We start from the raw sequence: 19183 nt of genomic DNA, 5'->3' as shown, positions 1-19183 counted from the left end.
TAGATGCTTTGAGGGAGGYATTGGGGAGGGAAGAAGTGAAAGGGAAGTTCCACAAGAGAATTCGACGACAGGCTGAGATGCCCAATAAGTGCGAAGAATGGGACGTCCTAGGCACTGCGGCGAGAAAGGTCGGGCGTTATTTCGTGGTTGAGGGAGGCAAAGATCGGTGACGACCCGGCTCCGAAAGACGTTCACTCATGGAACCCAGCACGTACGCTCCACATTCTTCAAAGCTATTCTCAGCTGAAGTGAAGCGGCGAATACCAGATCTATGGACGCATTCGCTACTACGGGTTGCACGACAAGCTCAGCTTAGCTTTTGGCCATCGGCCATCGGCCATGGAGCCAGGCCGTTCACGGCAGGCTTCTGTATAGCCGGGGAAGATGAGAACTGGAGGGGAGAGCCAGGCTCAAGAAGCCCGCGGCTGCTCTATCGATAAGTGAGAATTGCCAATAAGGGCGTTTGGGCATGAAGTCCACGATCAATGGTCACTCCTCGCCAAGTGCTTGGGTGGTTTCGAAGAGTAAGACACTTATTGCTCCCCAAACCTTCCAGCTGAGGMGCACGCCAGTGCTCAAGTTCGTGTAATGCCGACGCATTCATCGCCCTGCCAGTGCTAGCTGTCGCACCTGAGGAAGGACTTACAGAGACGCTGCGAAGGAGGCTGTCACACAGTGAGGAATGATGAGAACAACATGGTAACGACACATTCGATATGGTGTCTACCAGCTTATCTCCTGCTTCGCTACTTTTACAGATTGATCAAATCACTCAGTAATGATCCCTCCGCAGGYCCCCCGGCGAGCACTTCACGCCTTGGTAGACATGTTGGATCTTTGGGGTGCATTGTTAACTGTGGGTAGCCCCTATTCCGTCCCCCTCAAGTCCCAGGTCCATTCAGCTTGGGCTTCGCGAATAACGTATATCCACGTTCCTTCGCCTGCTGAACGGCCAACGCGCCTTCTGGGGTGGTTTGATCCACTTCCTTGATCTCATCACCATCCTTGATAGCCTCGCCAGTCTGCTGCTCGTACCAAGCTTGAGTGGCTGCCTTCCGAGCTTCATCCTCAGCCCTCATCTCCTCGGCCTCCCTCTCCATGGCCAAGTCTCGCTTCTGCTTTTGCTTGACTCGCTTTGCTTTGGCTTTCTCTCGCTTGCGAACAGCAGCATCGTCCTCTTCAATGTCGCTGTGCTCGGCTGGGAGGCCCTATGCAACAAGGTTAGTATACTTATTTCCTTATCATGCTGGACCATTAACATACCGCCTTCTGCCTCGCTTTCTTCGAAACTTTCTTGACTTTCTCCTGCGCAAGAAAGACCTCGTGTTCCTTGTCTTTCATCTTCTCAAACTCTGCCCACGCTGCAATTTCCCTGTTCGTAATACGATCGTGGAATCTCACGCCATGCACCAAAGCCGAACCATCCTTGTTGAAGTACGTCGTCTTGTCCTGGAAGCCTTCGTACTGACTATCATCGCACATCCACTCCACCTTGCCTTCCATGATGGTGCCGACAACAGCGTAATCCTCCTTGTAGGTCTTCTTCTTCTCCTTTCTAATCTCCTTGAAACTAGACGGGATTTTGCGAGCTTTGGAGTCGGTCTTGGTAGTGGGATCGGCTTTCTGTTCAGGGACATCCTCATCTTCTGAGACGCTTTCGATGTCGTAGGACTGTGTTGCGGTGAAAATGGGCAGTTCTTGAGCCTCGGTCACCTCTTCATTAGTCGGCAACTCGCTCGATTCTTCGTCCTTCCTCGCCTCAATCTCCTCTGCAACTCTGCTCGCCTCCTCCAGTTTCTCGCGGGCTGCTCTCTTCAGCTTGCTAGTCTCGCGTTTGTTCAGCTTCTTACCCTCATCCTCCTTCGCCTTCTCCGCTTCTGCCTCAGCGAGCTTCGCTTGAGCTTCAATCTCCGCCTCAGCTTCATCCTCGCTCTCCCCATCGCCCGCCCAACGAATCGGGAAAACGTCGTCCTCCCCAAACACCGAGATGAGCAGAAGCTTGTTGTCCCGTCCGCTCTCAAAGATGATGGCCCATTCCACGGCATGTCCGTCTGTCTCGTGGTAATCTTGCAGAAGCTTCGCAAACCTCTGGTCGCAGCGCTTTCTGAGCAGCGAAGATGGTTGATTGCGCTTTGATTGGATGGCGAGCTGTCCACCGGGCGGTCTGGGGGTTGGAGCCATGACGGGTGGTGGTGGTGGTGGTGGTGGTGGTTGTGATGATCAAGCTGGTGAGAAGTGATGATGAGAGAGGATACTGAAGACGAGGCGAAGAAAGAAGTAGATCTCACGCGGTCAACCTTTGTCAACGAGTAAGAACGTGCATGTTCTTTCGAAATCATGTGCAAAGCCAATCGAGTGAATAACATGTCGCTGATGCTGGAACATGCGATCTGTTCGCTGATGGCGGAAAGTCATACATCACCGCAAGTCGCCAACTAGAAGAGCCAAGAAAACATGAGAACCTACACTCGGAATGTGTTCGGGAGAAAGTCTCTGGTATCATTTGAAACTAACTACCCGTATAATGCCGTGAACGCTCCAGAGGCTTTTTGCACTCTCCAGAACCATCATGAACGCCGCCCTGTCCGACCATCCCTGTAAAACACGCTGGAAGTTTATGCGGTAGTGGTCAAGTCCTTCTTGAGAGTGCCAATGAACTGCTTCTTCTCGGCAGGAGTTTGGTAGGCACCGTGACCGAACTTGCTTGAGGTGTCGATCCATTTGAGGTCGACCTTCTCGAGTGCGCGGCGGGAGGTGTGGATGAACATGGACTTGCGGASGGTCATGACACGCTTCTTCACACCAGGGACGGAACCCTTGAGGAGGACAAAGTCGTTCTTGACCTCACCGTAGCGGACGAAGCCACCAAGACTACAATTCGTTAGTGATTGGGCCTTGCAACAAATCGAGGATTTCAACTTACGGAGTGATGGCCTTCTTGCTGTGATCGAAGTCGGTGGTGGCGTTACCCTCGTCGTTACCCTTTCCAATGCGGTAGATCTTGTGGTTGACCGAGGTACGGTGGTGGTAACCGTCCTGACCGGCACGAGCCACAGACCACTGCACGTGAGATGGATGCCATGCACCGATACAAGCGACCTTTCGGAGACCCTTGTGTGTCTTACGCGGAAGCTTCTTGGTTCCCCAACGGCTGGTGACACCAGAGAAACCGTGACCCTTGGTGACGGCAATGCAGTCAATCATCTCGTTCTGCTCGAAGATKGAGTCGATCTCCACTGGCTTCTCGAAGAGACCGTGGCCGAACTCGACCTTGTCAGCGATGGAGCCACCGTTGACCTGGATCTCCATGAGGTGGGCCTTCTTCTGCTTGAGCGGGGTCTTGCTGATCTGGGTGTGTGCGAGCACGCGGACGACGGTGCAGTACTTCTTGATGCGCTCGAGGTCGCGAGTGATGGACTTGCCGCCCTCCTCAGCGTGCTTCTTGGCGTACTTGGTGAAGGCCTTCTTCTTGCTCTTGTACCAGTTCTGGTAGAAGCGACGCTTGAGCTCGTCTGAGAGATGCTCAGCCCAGACAGTAGTCAACGAGCGCAGGCCGCGGGGAGTCTCGATGTATCCAACGATTCCAACAACAATCATCTGTATAAATGTACGGATCAGCGCATGCCATGAATGGTATTGGCGCCAAGTCTCGTACCGGAGGAGTTTCGATGACCGTGGCGGCCTCGACGATCTCCTTCTTGTGCAACTTCGCACCGGGGCGGTCCAAGTCGCGCACGATGGTGGTCATGCCGGCCTTGTAGCCCATTGCGGCGGTGAGGTGTACGCTCTGCTTGGGGTCATCCTTGGGGAAACTATCCGGCGAGGAGGTGTCAGTTACGGTCTGCTCGAACTTTTCGTGCCAGCGGATCAATGTGCGCTCAAATGTTTGACGTACGACTTGACCTTTCCGCGGTGGCGGGCGGCCCTCTTGCGAGGCAAGAATGCCAAAGAGCCATGGCGAGGCGCTTCGAACTTTCGGTGCGACATTGTTGGTGGATGTGTGTAGTCGTCGTGACCTGAAGATTCAAGGTGAGGTGGGATTGAAGAACTTCAGGAAAAGGCAGGTGCGATGCTTGGCGCTGAAAAAGCAGGCCGCAGTTCACCCGCACCAATTTCGAACTCGGCTGGAGCCGACAACCGTCCTATTTCTGTCAAAGACTTCATATGCAGAGACGTGGTGATTGTGAATGATCATCGAGCGGGTTGAAGATCAGAATCAAGTGATGCAATTGCTTGCAGTTCATAGAGATCTACGGTTTAGTGTCATACACAAGCGTGCTACCTTGCATGCCTATTTGGCCTCATATCATCATTATTGAGATTCTCTGTGACGCGATTCATTCTCCTTTCCAGAAGATCCTCTGTGGAATTCAGTCTAGACAAGAAGTGAACCGCGCCAGTTGGACTCTTACGCCCAGACATCCCTGAAGACCTTGAGATCTTGCCACGGTGCGCATTGTTTCGGCTCGAGTGGCCCTTCCGCCTTGTGGCCGTGGGAGATGTCGCTCCATTGATAGATGTCATGCGCAGCTTGCTAGGAATCTCCAAGGGGCGCTCATCGCCTGAAGCTTCGCTGGTCCTGCGACTTCTAGCTTTGGTATAGCTGAAGTAGTCTTGTCCGCCATTCGAAGCAACGCTGGAGGGAGGCTCTGCAGCTTCAGCATTTTCGAAGACATTTCGCATCCATCGACTGCAGGCGTGCACATATTGCCAACCCCGTGGGAAGACGCTGACGAATTGCAAGAAGCCGTGGCTGACCCCGTTAACTAGGACGACCTCGACGTGCTTCTTGTCATCAAAGACCGCATCTTCGCTCTCTAGGCCAACCTCTTGCCGTCGCTGAAACTCTTGCAGATGAGCCTGTCGAAGGCGACCAGCAAATATGGCGGTGTCATCCACCAAAGGATCACATTCTCCGCAAAGCAGAAATGTTTTCGGGAATCTGGCGAGCAGTGCTTCCGGTGCCCGGAGAGGTGATAGTAGGAAATCCGTTGCGAAGTCTGGTCGACGATATTCACCAACGTACAGTACAATCATAGCCCGAAGCATTTCCGGAGAGATGATCCGATCATTGAAGTAGGAAATCATACTGCTCATGGCGAGGCGAGTGTACATCTTTGGAGCGGTCTTTTGTCCTTTCCGGTGAGTAACAGCGTCATCATCCTCGTCATCGGAATTGCCAGGCGTGTTTGGCGTCAGCTTCCTGTAGTCCTGAGATTTGCGATTCATGATCTTTTTGTCCTCTTTTTGTCGACCAGGTCTTCGCAACAGGGACAACTGCTCGTCCGTCATCCAATTACCAATGTTCATCTCCAACGCTGGGTAAATGCCAACAACTGCTTCTGGTGGGGGCAAGCGTTGTACTGACCGGCCAGCTTCCCAGCTTGCATATGGGGACTGATCGTCGAGTATCATCAACACCGTGCCAAATGCAAGATTCCCGCCTGCGCTGTCGCCACTAATGATGATCTTCGGTGTGTGCTCCCCTGAAAGTCCGATGCAGCGACCCCGTGTCGCGACAAGTTGGAAGTAGGTATCATAACATTCGTTCAATGCATGGGGGTATGGGAATTCGGGCGCTTTCTTGTAGTCCAAAGCCACGACAGGAATACCCAGCTTTCCCGCCCATGCCATTAATTTGTCATCGTGGCATCGCGGATCCATTGCCACGAAGCCACCTCCAGGAATATCGAGCACTATCTGGTGTTGCTGAGCTAGCTCTGACACGGGTCCATCAAAGTACAGCCAAGCTGACACAGGCTCCCTGTAGTCACTGTTCTTGGGCCGTGGTATTGAAATCTGTCGAGGTGAATACTTCATGAACCTGGGCCGCATAAGCCCCGTAAAGTAGCGGAGAATGGGCGTATTTGGCTTATTCCAAGATACTCGTAGGTGTTGTACACTCAAGTCTCCACGCACCCGGCGCACCATCTCATCGGCTTGCTCTGCGCAGACCAAGAAGTAGAGCGTGAATATGATCTCAGCGGAGWGTCTGAGCCATTTGGGCCGTAACCGCATAGCTGTCCACCATCCAGCGTCCAGCGCCGTGGTGATCCATGTTGCTCTGAAGAAGCTACGGTCGTATAGGTTCGCCAACGGTTCTGGCGATTCCAACCCCACTACTCTTGCAAAGTTCCGCGATACGTAGAGGGCAACGCAAGACGCTACGAGCGCCTGWTGCATCGTGAATCGATTTGACAGCCATCGTGATATCCGCTGAACCCCAGGCGGGCCATGCCGGCGGAACTTGGAAAGGTAGAGGCTCCAGAAGAGGACAACGGTGAAGACCTGCCACTTGCGGAAGCGCGTGGAGGGCCGGCCTAAGATGTGGTCTGGGCGCTGTTAGACGTGTGAAATCCTGGGGTCTGAGGCCCTTCACCTACCTATCATGGATGGATAGAAGTTCTGTTCCTTTCGCAGGCGTCCACTCTCGCCGTCAAGTCATCGGCAGTAGGTTTCAGCTTGTGGTTGAGTGAGGCTGGAGGGTGAGGTTGGAATGTCGATGATTGAGTCAGTCACTCTGCGGTATTGTAACAATAGACATCAGCAGGGAGAAATCAGGTACCCGGCTCGCGTGAAGCAGAGTGAAGCATCTTTGGACAGCAGAGCAGCCATCGTGACCCCCCGACCCGCGAGTGACCGAATCCGAATAACCCGCGATCAGCCCTTTCATGTGAAAACCGCTCCGGACCGGACAAAAGCAATGACGCGGGCAGCCCGTGAAAAGTGGTGGGATTACCCCACGCGTGGAATACCAAACTTACGGCACCTTACTCGACCGTGCGAGGGAAATGCACCGCCATACTACCTTAACGTTACCTCCTACTGTCAATTCTACATCAAGACAATTGTGGTGCACGCGTTCGATGGCACTGTAGACTCTGAACAGGCCGTGCCGCTTTGTTACCAGATCACGGACAACTAGCTCATCGCGAGCATGGCCATCTCAGTCCGGCAAAACTCATTTTCTCCGTCCCTCGGTGCCACTGCAACAACAACATCGTGGAGTCTCCAACACACATGGCCTTTTCCAACGCGCAATTTAGCCGTCCCTGTGTCACGTACCAAAGCTCGCTAGATACGCGGGCGATTCGAGCTCGAACACGACCAAGATGCCGTGATCTGTGGAACGGTGCGCGAGAGGCGCGAGAAACGCGAGAAGTGGACGACATGTGCCACGGCCAACACATCGTCCATATGCCGTCACGGCATGGAAATGACCATTGAGATTAATGGGCTACGCTCACGGTGGCAGCAGGAGCTGGATAACTTGGGCCGCTGTAAGGTAGGATGATAATGATGAGGCATCTGAAGCATCGCCACGTAAATTCTCACCGCACCTGCACGAGTCAAGCGCACGCTGCACGTGAGCACTTCCCATAACGCTTCAAACCACAGTGGCGACATGCCAGCGCGTCAAGAAGTCGGTCAAGGCTGAGGTCTGCCGCGTCAGATTTGAGGTCTGTGCATTGATTCGATCCCAGGTGTCGCGCTCAGGGCATGAGATCGGCATACCCAATAGCATTCGACCACGAACAAGCAGACAAGCATGGCCTGCTGGGAAGTCATGAGATGGCTTGGACTCATGGTTGACGTTCATAGGTGTAGACTGCGGTGTACAAAGATGCTGCATCCCCTGGTACCCTCTATGAAAGCATCAATCTCAACTTACAACTCAAGATCGCTTCACAGCAACACATCATGCCAGTCGATACCAAGTTCGTTGGTCTTGCTATGTGCGCGGTGGATAAGGTCATGGACAGCAGCTACGGAGACAAGCTTCTCGATCGGCTTGTCACGAAGCCTCAAGTCGAGAAGAACAGGAAGAAAAAACGGAACTCAAGCAAGAGACCCATGGCTCCACGAAGGCGAAGCGAACGTCAAGCGAGGAATCAGCGGAACGTGGCCAACGATCTCCGGAAAGTGGAAGAAGAGCGTCCTCTCCATCAAGATTTCCGGCCCGATCACAATCTTAACGGTCCTAGCAACATCTCTGGACTCACATACACGACCAGCAGAAAGTCCGAGAAGACCGACAAGTACCGGCCTGTGGATTTCAAGGTCTAATGAAGCGGATTAGCAAAACAGTAAGTAGTGTATGCTCATAAAGCTCCCTCCAACGCTGACTGAAGATGATCGATATTCAAGATATAGATATCAGATTATGTTCATGCATTTCTTTCTTTCTCTACGGCCATATCTCCCTCGGAATGCTTGAGACGTATCGAATGCTGAAAAAGTCTGTCTACGAGACGATCGCCAGAACGCTCAAACCAACACCAACAATGCATCGTYCAAGTCGTGCCTGCTACATGTAATGACTACATCGCCCGTACCTCACTGTGATGCATTCGCGCCAAAAGCCTGGACCCACTCGCCGACTTCGAATCCAAGACGGCGCAAAACGGATGGCTCAATCTCCAGGCAATCCCTGCCTTCAGCCTTCGTGCGCTTCACCGCAAAGAGATTGCCATCCGCCATGATGTCTACGTTGGACTTGCTGCCATCGCTACTTGCGGCATCACGGACGTAGATGGTGAGATCAGGACTGATGATACCACGCCACTGCGTCGCTGTCCACGTCCAGTGATCGATGGGTGAGTATGGATCATGCGCAGTGATGGGGATGTGGCAAGCGAAGAAATTGCTAGCATGTATCGAGTAGTTGGCGATGATGCTGACAGGTTTGGCGGAGTTTTGCGAACCACCTCTGCTGGATAGCGAGGATGATTTGGAAGCTATGTCGAGGTTTGTATGMGAGGAATCGACAGAAGTCCTGCGGCCCTTGTCGTCGCCGTTCGTTGGAGGTTCCCTGGCGGCTTTTGATGAGGAGGAATCACTATCGTCGTATCTCTCGTCGATATCACGATTCTTGATCGCTGATCTAGTCGTAGGAGCAGTGGCGACATCGACCATGATCGTGTCCGTTGGAGATGTGGTCTTGATAGCGAGCGACTCGATGATATCACCGCTCTTGTCGAGCCACTCTGCAGCCAGACGATGGTATTGCGCCATGATCTGTTGCTTTCCGCCATCGGCTGTCATCGTTGGACCCTCCAAAAGCTTCACATTCAGATCATCCGCCTTTCTGAGAGTTTCACTCAGCCAAATACCCAGCTCCTTTACCGACTCGAGATCGTCACCTTCGATGGCAACAAGAGGACCGCGGAGTGCCTCTCTTCTGACTGGCGTTGGAGGGGCCACCTGATGAAGAACCCTGACTTTGTGCCAGAACTCCGTGGTCATGATCTGTTCGGTCGCAGATTTGGCGGTTGCAGGTGTGGACATGGATGTGGCACTGGGTGGTCCGCCACCGCCACTGCTGGTCTGAAGCGGTGGCAAAGTCAACGATCGATCGTGAGGGATATGACCTTGAGAAAGACGGTGCTGTTGGTATCCAATAACCGGTCTAGGCGGTGGTGCCATGACGCCCGGAGGACTTGACATACCACGAAGACCTGGAAGACTGTCACGTCGAGCGTGGGCTCCATTCGCGCCTGGCGGGTATGGGTGTGGTGGTTGCTGCGGGAAAGGAAATGGTGTACCAGGGCCGACCGATACGAGCTGTTGCGGCGCATTCGGATACCGTGGCGCCATGATCCGACTGAACGTTGCTGGCTGATCGCTATTGTATCGACGGCGCTTCGCATCGGGACTGAGAGGTCCCAACTCATCCCTCTCATCGAGGTGATGTAACGGCGACATGATGTTGTTGTTGTTGTTGTTAGGAAACGGCCTCCCTGTTCGACGGAGCGCGGGTGACTGCAGACTGAGGTCTCGTAGARCCGGCAATGTTCGTGAGATTGGAGTCAAAGCGGAGCCAGGAGTAAGAGGACCCGATGGGCTTGTGCCAGCACTGCTCAGGTGGGAGTAAGGAGTTGATGGAGCCAAGATACTCTTACCGCCGCACTTGGTGCACTTTGGCTTCTCGATCCCAGATGTCACTACGTCTCCAGATTGGCTATTGCGACGCCCGCTGCGCTTAGGCTGGTAGCGATAGGTCGGATACTGTGCTTGATGGCGGAGCTTCTCTTCTTCGGCGAGGGCCTTCCACTTGCCCTTGATCTCTGGTGGCTGATTCTGCCACTGTTCGCCGATGATCTTTGAGATCTCTGGGTTCGACAAGCCTGGATGCTGAGAGATGACGTTGGCCTGATGATGTTGACGATACAAGATGAATGCTGGTTTGCATTAGCAGCTGTCCCATACACAAGAAAAGGAAGTCATGGTCACCTACCGTTGCGCGGTCTGGGGATTTTGGGATCTGGTTGGCAAATGCAAACGTGTATACTGTCGTCACTATTGGTTCGGCTGTGAGATGAGCCAACTTCAGCACGCTCAAGATCTTTGTCTTCTTGCTCGACAATACCAGTATTGCGCTTTCTCGTTATCCGGAATGGCGGACTCTCTTCAGGCGTCAGCGGAGCTTTCGCGCCTTGCGATGCTGTGGGTGAATTCCTCCGCGATCGTGACGACACAGACGATGTACGGCGAGAGGGACCAGCAGCAATGTTATGGACGACCGCAGTATCTTGAGAGTGAGACCCGTTCGAGACACTCTGATCACCCTGAGGCTTGTCAGTCATGGTCCGCTGCCACAACTGTCTTGTAAATACGATCCGCCCGGAATCATCAGCGGGTTGCTGCGTTTGAATGGACGGACTTCTATCCCAGGTTAATGGCAGCGGCAGCAATGAGTCCTGGGCGGCCGACATCGAGAGCAAGGTGGCAGGGTCTCACGATCTCTTGTTGCACTGGCATTCCCTCCGACAATGAAAGCGCAGCGTACCAATGACAGGGCGCGACGAATCAGGTATTCTCATTATTGCAAAGAAGCAAGAGGAGCTTTGTGCCTATTATCTCACGCTCGCTTTGGCATACCTTCCTTTGTCCAATGACGAGCCTGGTCTCTTTGCAATTCAAAGCAATGCTGCGATTGTTGCGGAGTCGATATTGCAGGCTTTCTTTGTTCTTTGTTGGTACCGGCACCGGAAACGGCCTGACCGAAGCGCGAAGCAGTCGGGCGGAACGATCGCTGGCTTTGAGACATTCCTTGAGCGGTCAGCGAAGCAAGGGTCCGTTAGAGGCAGCCACAATGGGAAACATTCAACAAACACTCGGGGCATCCGTGACCGCTGTTCGTTACCAGATCTTGGAATTGAGGATTCAAGGCATGGTAAGAAATCGTCGTGGAAACACACGAGGGTGTGCCCGACGCAGTGGCATGTAGTGGCATGTAACACTGTGAACGTTGTTGTGCAACACAAGCCAGCGCGCACTTTTCGTCCTGTTGGACCGTTATACTTCGGAGCTTTCGATCAGTGGCCAGAGCCTCGGGGTCGCCTGCGTACGGGCGATCCTTCTGCACGCCTTTCAAGCTTGTAGGTTGCTTTGCCACACCATCGGGCCCTTGATGTCTCCGTGAAGTCTCCTTCATTGGCCCACCACCATGCGTATATTTGCTGTGCTYCCGATGACGAAGATGACCGGCCTGCAGCGATGGGACATCCTGTTTGATTGCTGCGTTTCTGCATCTCCAGCCGAAACCAACCTGTTATCCGCGAGTTGGAACAAGCTTGATAAGAACAATTCTCGTTCGTCCAAGCCCAAGCGGCCGCAAAAGATCGATTCTGATAGGACAACGGGGGTGTAAAGATCGTATGAAACATGTTGCGGGAAGCTTGCAACCAGGTGTATCGCCCAGCTCGTGCACCCAACGCGTGCCGTCCACCATGCGGAGATGTCTGTGTCACTCGCGTGACCCAGTTAGAGGTCGATCCAAAAAAAGGTGCTCAGTAGTGAAGGCCTGCCCTTCAGGATACCTTGCTCCTGTCTTTGATCAAGACAAAGGAGTAAGCAATCGTCCACGCAATGTCATACACTACTGTCGCCGCCCGTAATGGCTTTTCGGTAAGCCGCATGAACATGGAGTGACTGCCACGCGATAAAACTTGTCGTCGGGAAAAGGTGTTTGTGTCAATTCCATGACGGGTAGCGACAGATGCCAAACACAATCCTGGGAACAAATCTCTCTCTCGCGACTCAGTGCTGTTTCCTGTGATTGTTCTTGGGATCGATAAGTTAGCCTCGGAAATCTGTCGTACATAAAGTGTTTGACTCTTGCCGGCCGTTAAATAAGATCCAAGAACATCGTTCGAGAGTGACACTAGGAGGTGGTTTCAATCGACGGTTGAGTATTGACCGTGCTTAGAGGTGGATCTATTCGACGTCAGCTTCCATGTCAAGGCTATGAAGTGCACGTGCACAGTCGACAAATGGACGACCTTCTTTATGATTCTCTGTTTGATGAAGACGGTTTATACCTACACAAGTCGCAGCGTTGCGGTAGCAGTACGTGATCTAAAAGAAAGCCTGGCSGCGTGTCTCGCCGTGTCTCGCCGATGCCTCCCTTTTCTCGCTCCTTCCCTCTCTCGCCCAAAATTCAACACGTTCGTTTTTAATAACACATCGTACACTGCAGGCCGTCGCAGGACTGCATCTTCTCTCCTTCCGCCGGGGAGTCTTGGTAGAAGCTATCCGTTCTACTTCGGTCAACCTTGGCGAGAGGAACAGGTTCGAGCTCTGCGACCGGTTTTGGCTTCGGCTTCGACTATTGATGGTCAGCAAGTGCTTGCTCGACGCAAGATCGAGAATGCGAACGTACCTGGAATCCGTGCGGGGTGGGAGTTTGCGGAGACTGAGCTTGCGGACGGGAGCCTTGCGGTGGGGGGCCTTTTGAAGGAGTGTTTGACGGATGACATACAGAGCAATTGATGTCTCTGCACTCGATTGAGCACCTCGGGCGGTTAGCCTTGGGGCTACCGGTCACCGTCGTGATGGAGTCTCCTCGTGGGGTGCTGTGGTTCAGGTTGAGAGCGCTGAATCCAATGGGCGGGCCGAAGTACGGTATTGGCGAGTCGTCGGGCTCAGAGCCCTCACAGAGTTGCTGTATGGGGGAGGAGGAAGTGGAAGACGTCATTATGAATCGATGTCTCCGTCGGCGACTGAATTGCTGTAGTGCTGCAGGCTGGCCGGAAGGTACGGTGCTGGAGGCTCCTCCTAGAGATTCGAATGATGCTTGGTGGCGGAAATGTCTGCTGCGATATGCGATGTGCTGTTGGATGACGTGATGACTTGATGATAATTTTGTGTGGTAGCAGTCAGAGAGAAGGAAAGGAAGTGGGAGACTGATGATGTTCATGCCTCTCTCTTATACTGTGAAGAAACGAGCAGTGACAATAGCATAATTCTTCGTCCTCGAGTACAAGAAAACTACAATAGAACTCAAAACCAACCTGAAACCAAAACCTTATTCTGCTTTGGGAAAGTCATTCATTCACTTCGGCAATCGCCTCAAGTGTCGTACTCATACACGCCCTCAGCTTGGTCCGAGAATCGCCTGCTGCGCTTCGATGATGATGTATGGGCCTCCTCCTCGGCAATGGCAGAACCGAAGCCTCCCCATCCTGCAAATTCCTCACCCATCTTCACCGCAGCCTTGAGGTAGAATTGATTGGGGTCGCCAGAGATTTTGCTGGCCTCATGCATACATCGCAAGGCCTTGACGTAGTGCGCATCGGTGCGATATTCGCCCTTGACGGCCAGATTAGAAACGTGTTTCCAGTCACGGCCATCGAGCTCGACAAGCTTGATCTTATCAATGTTGACCTTCGGCCGCTGTTGCGCAATGTACACCAACAGCGTGAAAAGCCACCATTGACGCATGAGTGGAATCTGATGCTTGCTGGGCAGGAGCGGCAGGAGCGTGCGAACGGCGTGTGAGCTGGTCAGAAGGTGTACTGCGAAGAAGTCATAGCCTYTGGGTTTGTCTGGGGTCTGTGCAGCGACCACAAGAGCCACTGCAAGCTTCTGAGACTCGGCGAACTGTTCTGTAGGCTTCTTCAGATCCCACGAGTTCCAGTACTCAAGTGCTATTGAAGCAAGATTCTCATCCCCGAGGATCTTCTCGATATTGTCAGGGCCTTGATGGTCAAAGAGGCCATCAAACCTTTGATCACTTGCCACTCGATCAAGAATGGTGAAGAGCGAGTCCGACGGGTGGCTGGCAGGCTTTGTATACTTCGGATCATCGAGGTAAACGTGCCACTCGTTGTAAAAGCAAGCAGCAAGACCCAGAGCCTCGATCGCCACCGTTCGGGAGGAGAGCTCGTGTGCATAGCCAAGGTGAATGAGGGGATGCGCCAGACCGGCTATGAGATTGTTGATGAGTGGCTCCTTGCCAGAGAGAAGGAACTCGTCGAGCAATGAACGCCAGTTGTATCCATGTTGAACTAGCTGATCCTCGAAAAAGTCGATCCAGGCTCGCTGGTATTCTCTCTTGCCCAGATAGTCTCTCCAGTCATGCTCCGATATCTCACCTGGACTGTCCTTCCAAGGCTCCAAGTTCTTGCCTTCTTCCTCGTAAATGTGGTTCAGCTCCTCCACGTCTGCTCCTAGTATATACGCCGAGCCAAGTATGTGCGGAGTGTGATTGTGGAAGCGGAGCTCGTTGTAGATGATACTGTGATTGATGTGATTCGCTTTGATGAGGTGCTTAACTGTTCGCGCTCGCTTCTCTGGCCGCTCTTCGATCTCATGGACCTCTGCCTTTGAGATCTTGATGCCGCTGCCCGGCAAACTCCATGACGGTAACTGTAGCTGCGGAAGTTTGAATTGAAACATGGCGATGCTCTTCAGATTAATTGGCGAATGTCGGGAAGAGTTAATGACATGGGATGTTGCGGAAGAAAGCACTGCTGATCTGGTGTGCACCTGACGTAGTTCTGGGGAAGCGAGAGCGACGAAGTTGCCCGCTGATCTCCCCTCATGGAGCACATCATCTAGCGTTAGGGTTGGGGTGATTAGGGTGGGGAGATACCTCTTCTAGGGTTTGTTAGAGAACTCTGGCTTGGTAGATGGAGTACAATCAAGTATGAGGTGTGCTTTGCAATTATTTATGTGTTTTTGAAACCGCAGTCGTAGTGAAAACAATCATGCAACCGTACATATCGAACACATTTTCGCGGAGAGGGTGAGACACCCAACAGATCTCGATACTAGAAGTACGTACTACTCGTTGCAGTCCTAGTATAGTCGTTGCCGGTTCCAGGAAATGCACCGACTGGCTCGACTTTTGCATAGCCATCCTCTCCACCGCTATCATCCTCTTCTCCCCTGAAAGCCTTCTCGCCCGGTGTTGGTGGTGCACGCATTCTCACCAACACATCGTTGTCCAGAACGGGTGGACTCCAAGCCTTTGGTACATGATACTCTCTTCCAGACGGCATTCCGGCCAGAAGTGGCTCATGAGGAGGCACGAGTTGGACATTCATAGTGCTGTTCTCACGATCCCATTTCGCCTCCAGCATCTCCACCACCCTCGCCTCCTCATACCTTCCGCCGTCCATTCCCCATTCCCCGCCTTTCTCGACCTTGCGATCTTCACGTCGTTCCTGCCAGCTTTGCTTCAGTCCTCTGAGACCCTTTCGTTTCCCATCTTCCAGATCGACGGTAAGACCCAGTTCCTTTCTTGCGCCTTTCAGCCATGCAAGAGCTTCGCCAGTCTTTCCTGACATCTCGGCGTCTATTCCAAGAAACCTCGCGGCCTTACCTCTGGCTGTTCGACGAAGATCATTTGCGTATTTGACGAGATCCTCATTGGTGCTTTTATTGCTATCGGAAGCGAATAGGCCAACAGCATTGGCAGCATGTTCTGCCGCGGCAAGACATAATCGCGGGAAGATCTGAATTCGCTTTTGGGGGATGTCTGGAGCCTTGAACATCCAATCCGTGTTTTGCTCGTTGCGAACATCGGCTACTGCGGCCGTCCACGGGTCGTCTTTTGCCACGACAATGATAGTGGCTTCTGCCAAAGCTAGAGAGGCCAGAGCGGATATAGTCGATGGCTGAATGTCCACAGGTCCATCTCTGGCGGCAGAAACAGAGGGCAGTGAAACTAGGTAACTGTGGATGCTATGTGCTTCAAGTAGGTGTTTCATCGCAGCAACAATGGTTGCGGTCCTTTGCTCCGCGGAAAGTACATCGGATCCATAAAGTGTACGGAGCTGGGAGCGTGCCAGTAGCGACTGCACATACGCGAGCGTAGATAGAGTGAAAGCAATTTCATGGTGCAGCCCTACCAACTTTGGTCGAGGAGGCTCGCGTCCCGGCAGTGTTGCAGAGAGACTGCTCCGCCATTCGACTTCGAGCGGCTTCTTCACTTCAACGTCGATGTTCTCGGGCCCAACATCTCGATATCCAGACCCGGCATTGRGGGCGAGCAAGTACGGGACATAGCTTGTTATAGCATCTTGCACTGTGGGGAGATTTGCAGCTTTGGCTTGCGGCGACAGACGTTTGTGCTTCTTCAGGGCATCTTTCACCACGCTTCGGCGCGTCGTCGCTGACAATGGCAAGGACGGATGTGTGACACTCTCAAAGTAATCCGAGAATGGCACAGAGCTGGTCGTTGGAAGTGCAAAGGGAAATGGCATGACTGAGGTGTTGTCAATGTTTACGCGATTGTGGAGAGCTTTGGAGCTGAGCTTGATCGCCCAAAACAACCAGGAAGTACAACGCAGTACACGACGCCATTTCGATTATCGAAAGCAAGAACGTAACGAGCACACTCACTCGCCTTGCGATATTGGAACTTTGGTAGCATCTGTCCAAATGCACGGTTGTAGTTTCGTAATTTGTGCTAACAGTCTACCATTCCGGCAGGTCAACGAGAAAGTGCCACAGTCAAGCTCCAATTTCTGAAGTGTAAGGGTATCATTCTTCTGACAATCCTGAAGCTGTGTTCATATCACATACTTTAACTAAAAGCTCGCCCTGATCAGGCATACAAACTGTTCAATTCTGGGGAGCGATGTTCTCCTTCCTCTCATTCTCCAAGACGTCCCTGGGGGCCGACTTTGCAAGATGGTTGTCAAGATTGCCAGATTTTTCCAATTCGGCGCGAGACCTCATCTCGACATGCTTAGACGCCTTGACGATGACCTCAGAAGTCGAGGTCAGCACCCGCTTGCGCTTGAGCACGTCTGGATCTTGCGCTGGGACGAAGATCAGCTTCAACTTCGGGGTCGCTCTCTGTGTAAAGTAGTTAGGGGCGTGAACGATGATGACTGAGTCGATGTACGTTACCATCTCCGATTCCCCAGGCTCTACCACCTGATCGTGAGCCCATGCCGTCACCCGCAGTCTTGTAAATCTTCTTTGCGATTGGTGCATCGGCAGAGTCATCCTGAACCTTGCGCGAACCCATACCATCACCAGCGGTCTTGTAGATTTTCTTGATAGGAGGTGAGTCTACAGCTCCATCGAACCCCCAGTTGGATGTGAACTCAGTACGAGTGCCACGCTTGTTTGGCGGCTCAGCCTTGGACCCGGCAGGCGAGTTGTCAACCATGGCAAAGCCTGCACTGAAATCGCCCCCACGACGGGCATTGTCTGTGTTTGTGGTTGCAGTCTTTTCTACAGGCTGCGAGACATCGTACTTGGTGCGGTCATCGTCCATCGTTGGGTCCTGATACAGACCCATTCCCTTCTGCCGCTGGAATGATTTGGTGACTTTGTTAGCAGCTGGGAGTGGAGACTCATCGCTCATCTCCCAGTGAGAGTCGGCGTCCTTGCGGGCAGCGTGAACGATTGGACGCTTAGGTGGTGATGATGGATCATCCTGTACAACCTCGGTCAGCTAACTTGCAGATGGTGAACGATCTTAGTGTACCTACCTCGTCCACTCCAGCTCCCCAATGACGCTCGAAGTCAATCTTGGGCTTCTCCACGTGCTTTGGCGGCGTGSCAAAGTCCTCGAAGCTGAAGGTCGTGCTGTGCTGACCTTGACCCTTGCCACTCACAGGCCGATTCTCTTTGGTGGGAACATCCTCGCCATCACCAAAGGAAAAGTGCTCGTATTTCTGGTTGTAGGTCTTCTTGCGTTCAGGAGATTTGGGCATGTCATTCTCGCCTACGTCGAAGAGGCGGTTACCCGTATGGTGCTTGCCGGCGCCTGCTTTGAGGATGGTACCATCAGTCTTGTGCGGAGACTTGCTTCTGGCAGTCATGACAAGCTCAGCTGTGCTTTCCTCGTTGGTGAAGAGTTCACCGTAGTCGCGCTCGGCTGGCTTTGCGGACTTCGCGACACCATACTTCGGACCAGAGTACKATCGACCCTCATCATTGACATCACGCTCGGCAAAGAGAGACAGGCTGGCGTGAGGATCCCGTGTTACAGAAACGCTGTCGCGCTTGTTGTGCTCCTTGACAAGGTTCTCGTTTCCACTGCGAGCAGCTTGCGGCTTGCCATTGTTTCCTGCAGCGACACTGTTGCCATTGCTTCCAGCCTTGACGCTGGCGACTACAAAGTCGGCCTGAGCTTTTCCGTCTCGGATGGGCCAGTTGCGGCCCGTCCTGCCAATGGCCTCGACTTGCTTCAGTAAGGTGCCCTGATCCCAATACAGACKGATCTGTTGGATCTTGGACTGCGCATCGTATGTAACCACGTGAGTGAGTGGAAATGTGACCTCCCGTTCGTCCAAAAGATTCGAGTCCATGCTAGGGAGAAAGGCGCCGCCGCCAGTCTTGAACAGCAAGGTTGTCAAGGTCTCCACACAGCAGCCACGGTCGCTTTCAATGGTCGAAAGTACTCTCTCTTCTTTCTTCTCCAGCTGCTTGGCCTGCGCCGCGAGATGCTTCAGAATGGCCGTTGGCTCCTTGATCGCCGTGGTGGTTGTGATGTAACTGATGGAGGCATCGCTGGCCAGGTTGGCAGTGCTAGGCGACTGCAAGAATGACAGGTACGCTGCCATCGTGTGTTCTTATTGTCGTCTGTCTTGTCGTGTGGACAGTCGGGCTTCGTCGTACCCACGGGAGGTTTRTGTTTGGATTTTGAGGTGTACAGGGTCAGGGTCAAGGAGACGGGAAATGCGCGTCTGCAGGAACGTGGAGGCGATCGACGCAGGATCAAAACACCTTGCCGTTCTCAGGCAAGCGCAAGGGTCTGAACCTTCCCATTTGTTCGGTCCAAACCAACATCGTGCACACATGTACCTCTTATCCTTTTAACCAAGCCTGATCTCGCGTGCAGAAAGCACAGAGTAGGGAAGCAAGGTCCTGTTTTCGACTCCTTCTACTGGCCAATATCGACCTGGACTTGAAAGCCAAAAGCTACCGATTCTGA

The 19183-nt window shown here is 53.0% G+C and overlaps 9 protein-coding genes; 1 reads left to right on the top strand and 8 right to left on the bottom strand.

The window, feature by feature from the left end:
* Positions 1-881: 881 nt before the first annotated feature.
* Positions 882-2181, bottom strand: RCC_08600 (uncharacterized protein; the record flags this gene model as incomplete). XM_023773849.1 has 2 exons in its annotated part: positions 882-1208; positions 1264-2181. The coding sequence occupies 2 exons, from the start codon at positions 2179-2181 to the stop codon at positions 882-884; spliced, it is 1245 nt and encodes a 414-aa protein (XP_023629617.1).
* Positions 2182-2615: 434 nt separating this feature from the next.
* RCC_08599 (60S ribosomal protein L3) lies at positions 2616-3987 on the bottom strand (the record flags this gene model as incomplete). XM_023773848.1 has 4 exons in its annotated part: positions 2616-2871; positions 2924-3597; positions 3656-3812; positions 3896-3987. 4 exons carry the CDS (start codon positions 3985-3987, stop codon positions 2616-2618), a joined length of 1179 nt encoding a protein of 392 aa, XP_023629616.1.
* Positions 3988-4278: 291 nt separating this feature from the next.
* RCC_08598 (related to hormone-sensitive lipase) lies at positions 4279-6390 on the bottom strand (the record flags this gene model as incomplete). XM_023773847.1 has 2 exons in its annotated part: positions 4279-6332; positions 6384-6390. 2 exons carry the CDS (start codon positions 6388-6390, stop codon positions 4279-4281), a joined length of 2061 nt encoding a protein of 686 aa, XP_023629615.1.
* Positions 6391-7701: 1311 nt separating this feature from the next.
* Positions 7702-8067, top strand: RCC_08597 (uncharacterized protein; the record flags this gene model as incomplete). Its single annotated transcript, XM_023773846.1, has 1 exon — positions 7702-8067. One exon carries the CDS (start codon positions 7702-7704, stop codon positions 8065-8067), a length of 366 nt encoding a protein of 121 aa, XP_023629614.1.
* Positions 8068-8337: 270 nt separating this feature from the next.
* RCC_08596 (uncharacterized protein) lies at positions 8338-10586 on the bottom strand (the record flags this gene model as incomplete). XM_023773845.1 has 2 exons in its annotated part: positions 8338-10181; positions 10238-10586. 2 exons carry the CDS (start codon positions 10584-10586, stop codon positions 8338-8340), a joined length of 2193 nt encoding a protein of 730 aa, XP_023629613.1.
* Positions 10587-12457: 1871 nt separating this feature from the next.
* RCC_08595 (uncharacterized protein) lies at positions 12458-12979 on the bottom strand (the record flags this gene model as incomplete). XM_023773844.1 has 2 exons in its annotated part: positions 12458-12610; positions 12665-12979. 2 exons carry the CDS (start codon positions 12977-12979, stop codon positions 12458-12460), a joined length of 468 nt encoding a protein of 155 aa, XP_023629612.1.
* A 374-nt stretch (positions 12980-13353) lies between these two features.
* Positions 13354-14682, bottom strand: RCC_08594 (uncharacterized protein; the record flags this gene model as incomplete). Its single annotated transcript, XM_023773843.1, has 1 exon — positions 13354-14682. One exon carries the CDS (start codon positions 14680-14682, stop codon positions 13354-13356), a length of 1329 nt encoding a protein of 442 aa, XP_023629611.1.
* Positions 14683-15056: 374 nt separating this feature from the next.
* Positions 15057-16493, bottom strand: RCC_08593 (related to PalC protein; the record flags this gene model as incomplete). Its single annotated transcript, XM_023773842.1, has 1 exon — positions 15057-16493. One exon carries the CDS (start codon positions 16491-16493, stop codon positions 15057-15059), a length of 1437 nt encoding a protein of 478 aa, XP_023629610.1.
* Positions 16494-17002: 509 nt separating this feature from the next.
* On the bottom strand, positions 17003-18812 carry RCC_08592 (uncharacterized protein; the record flags this gene model as incomplete). XM_023773841.1 has 3 exons in its annotated part: positions 17003-17091; positions 17146-17680; positions 17736-18812. 3 exons carry the CDS (start codon positions 18810-18812, stop codon positions 17003-17005), a joined length of 1701 nt encoding a protein of 566 aa, XP_023629609.1.
* Between the last annotated feature and the right edge of the window lie 371 nt (positions 18813-19183).

Source organism: Ramularia collo-cygni (assembly GCF_900074925.1).
Source record: "Ramularia collo-cygni strain URUG2 genome assembly, contig: RCC_scaffold14, whole genome shotgun sequence".
Classification (NCBI taxonomy): Eukaryota; Fungi; Ascomycota; class Dothideomycetes; order Mycosphaerellales; family Mycosphaerellaceae; genus Ramularia; species Ramularia collo-cygni.
Note: the sequence above shows the minus strand (reverse complement) of the source record. Positions and strands in the feature narration are given on the sequence as shown.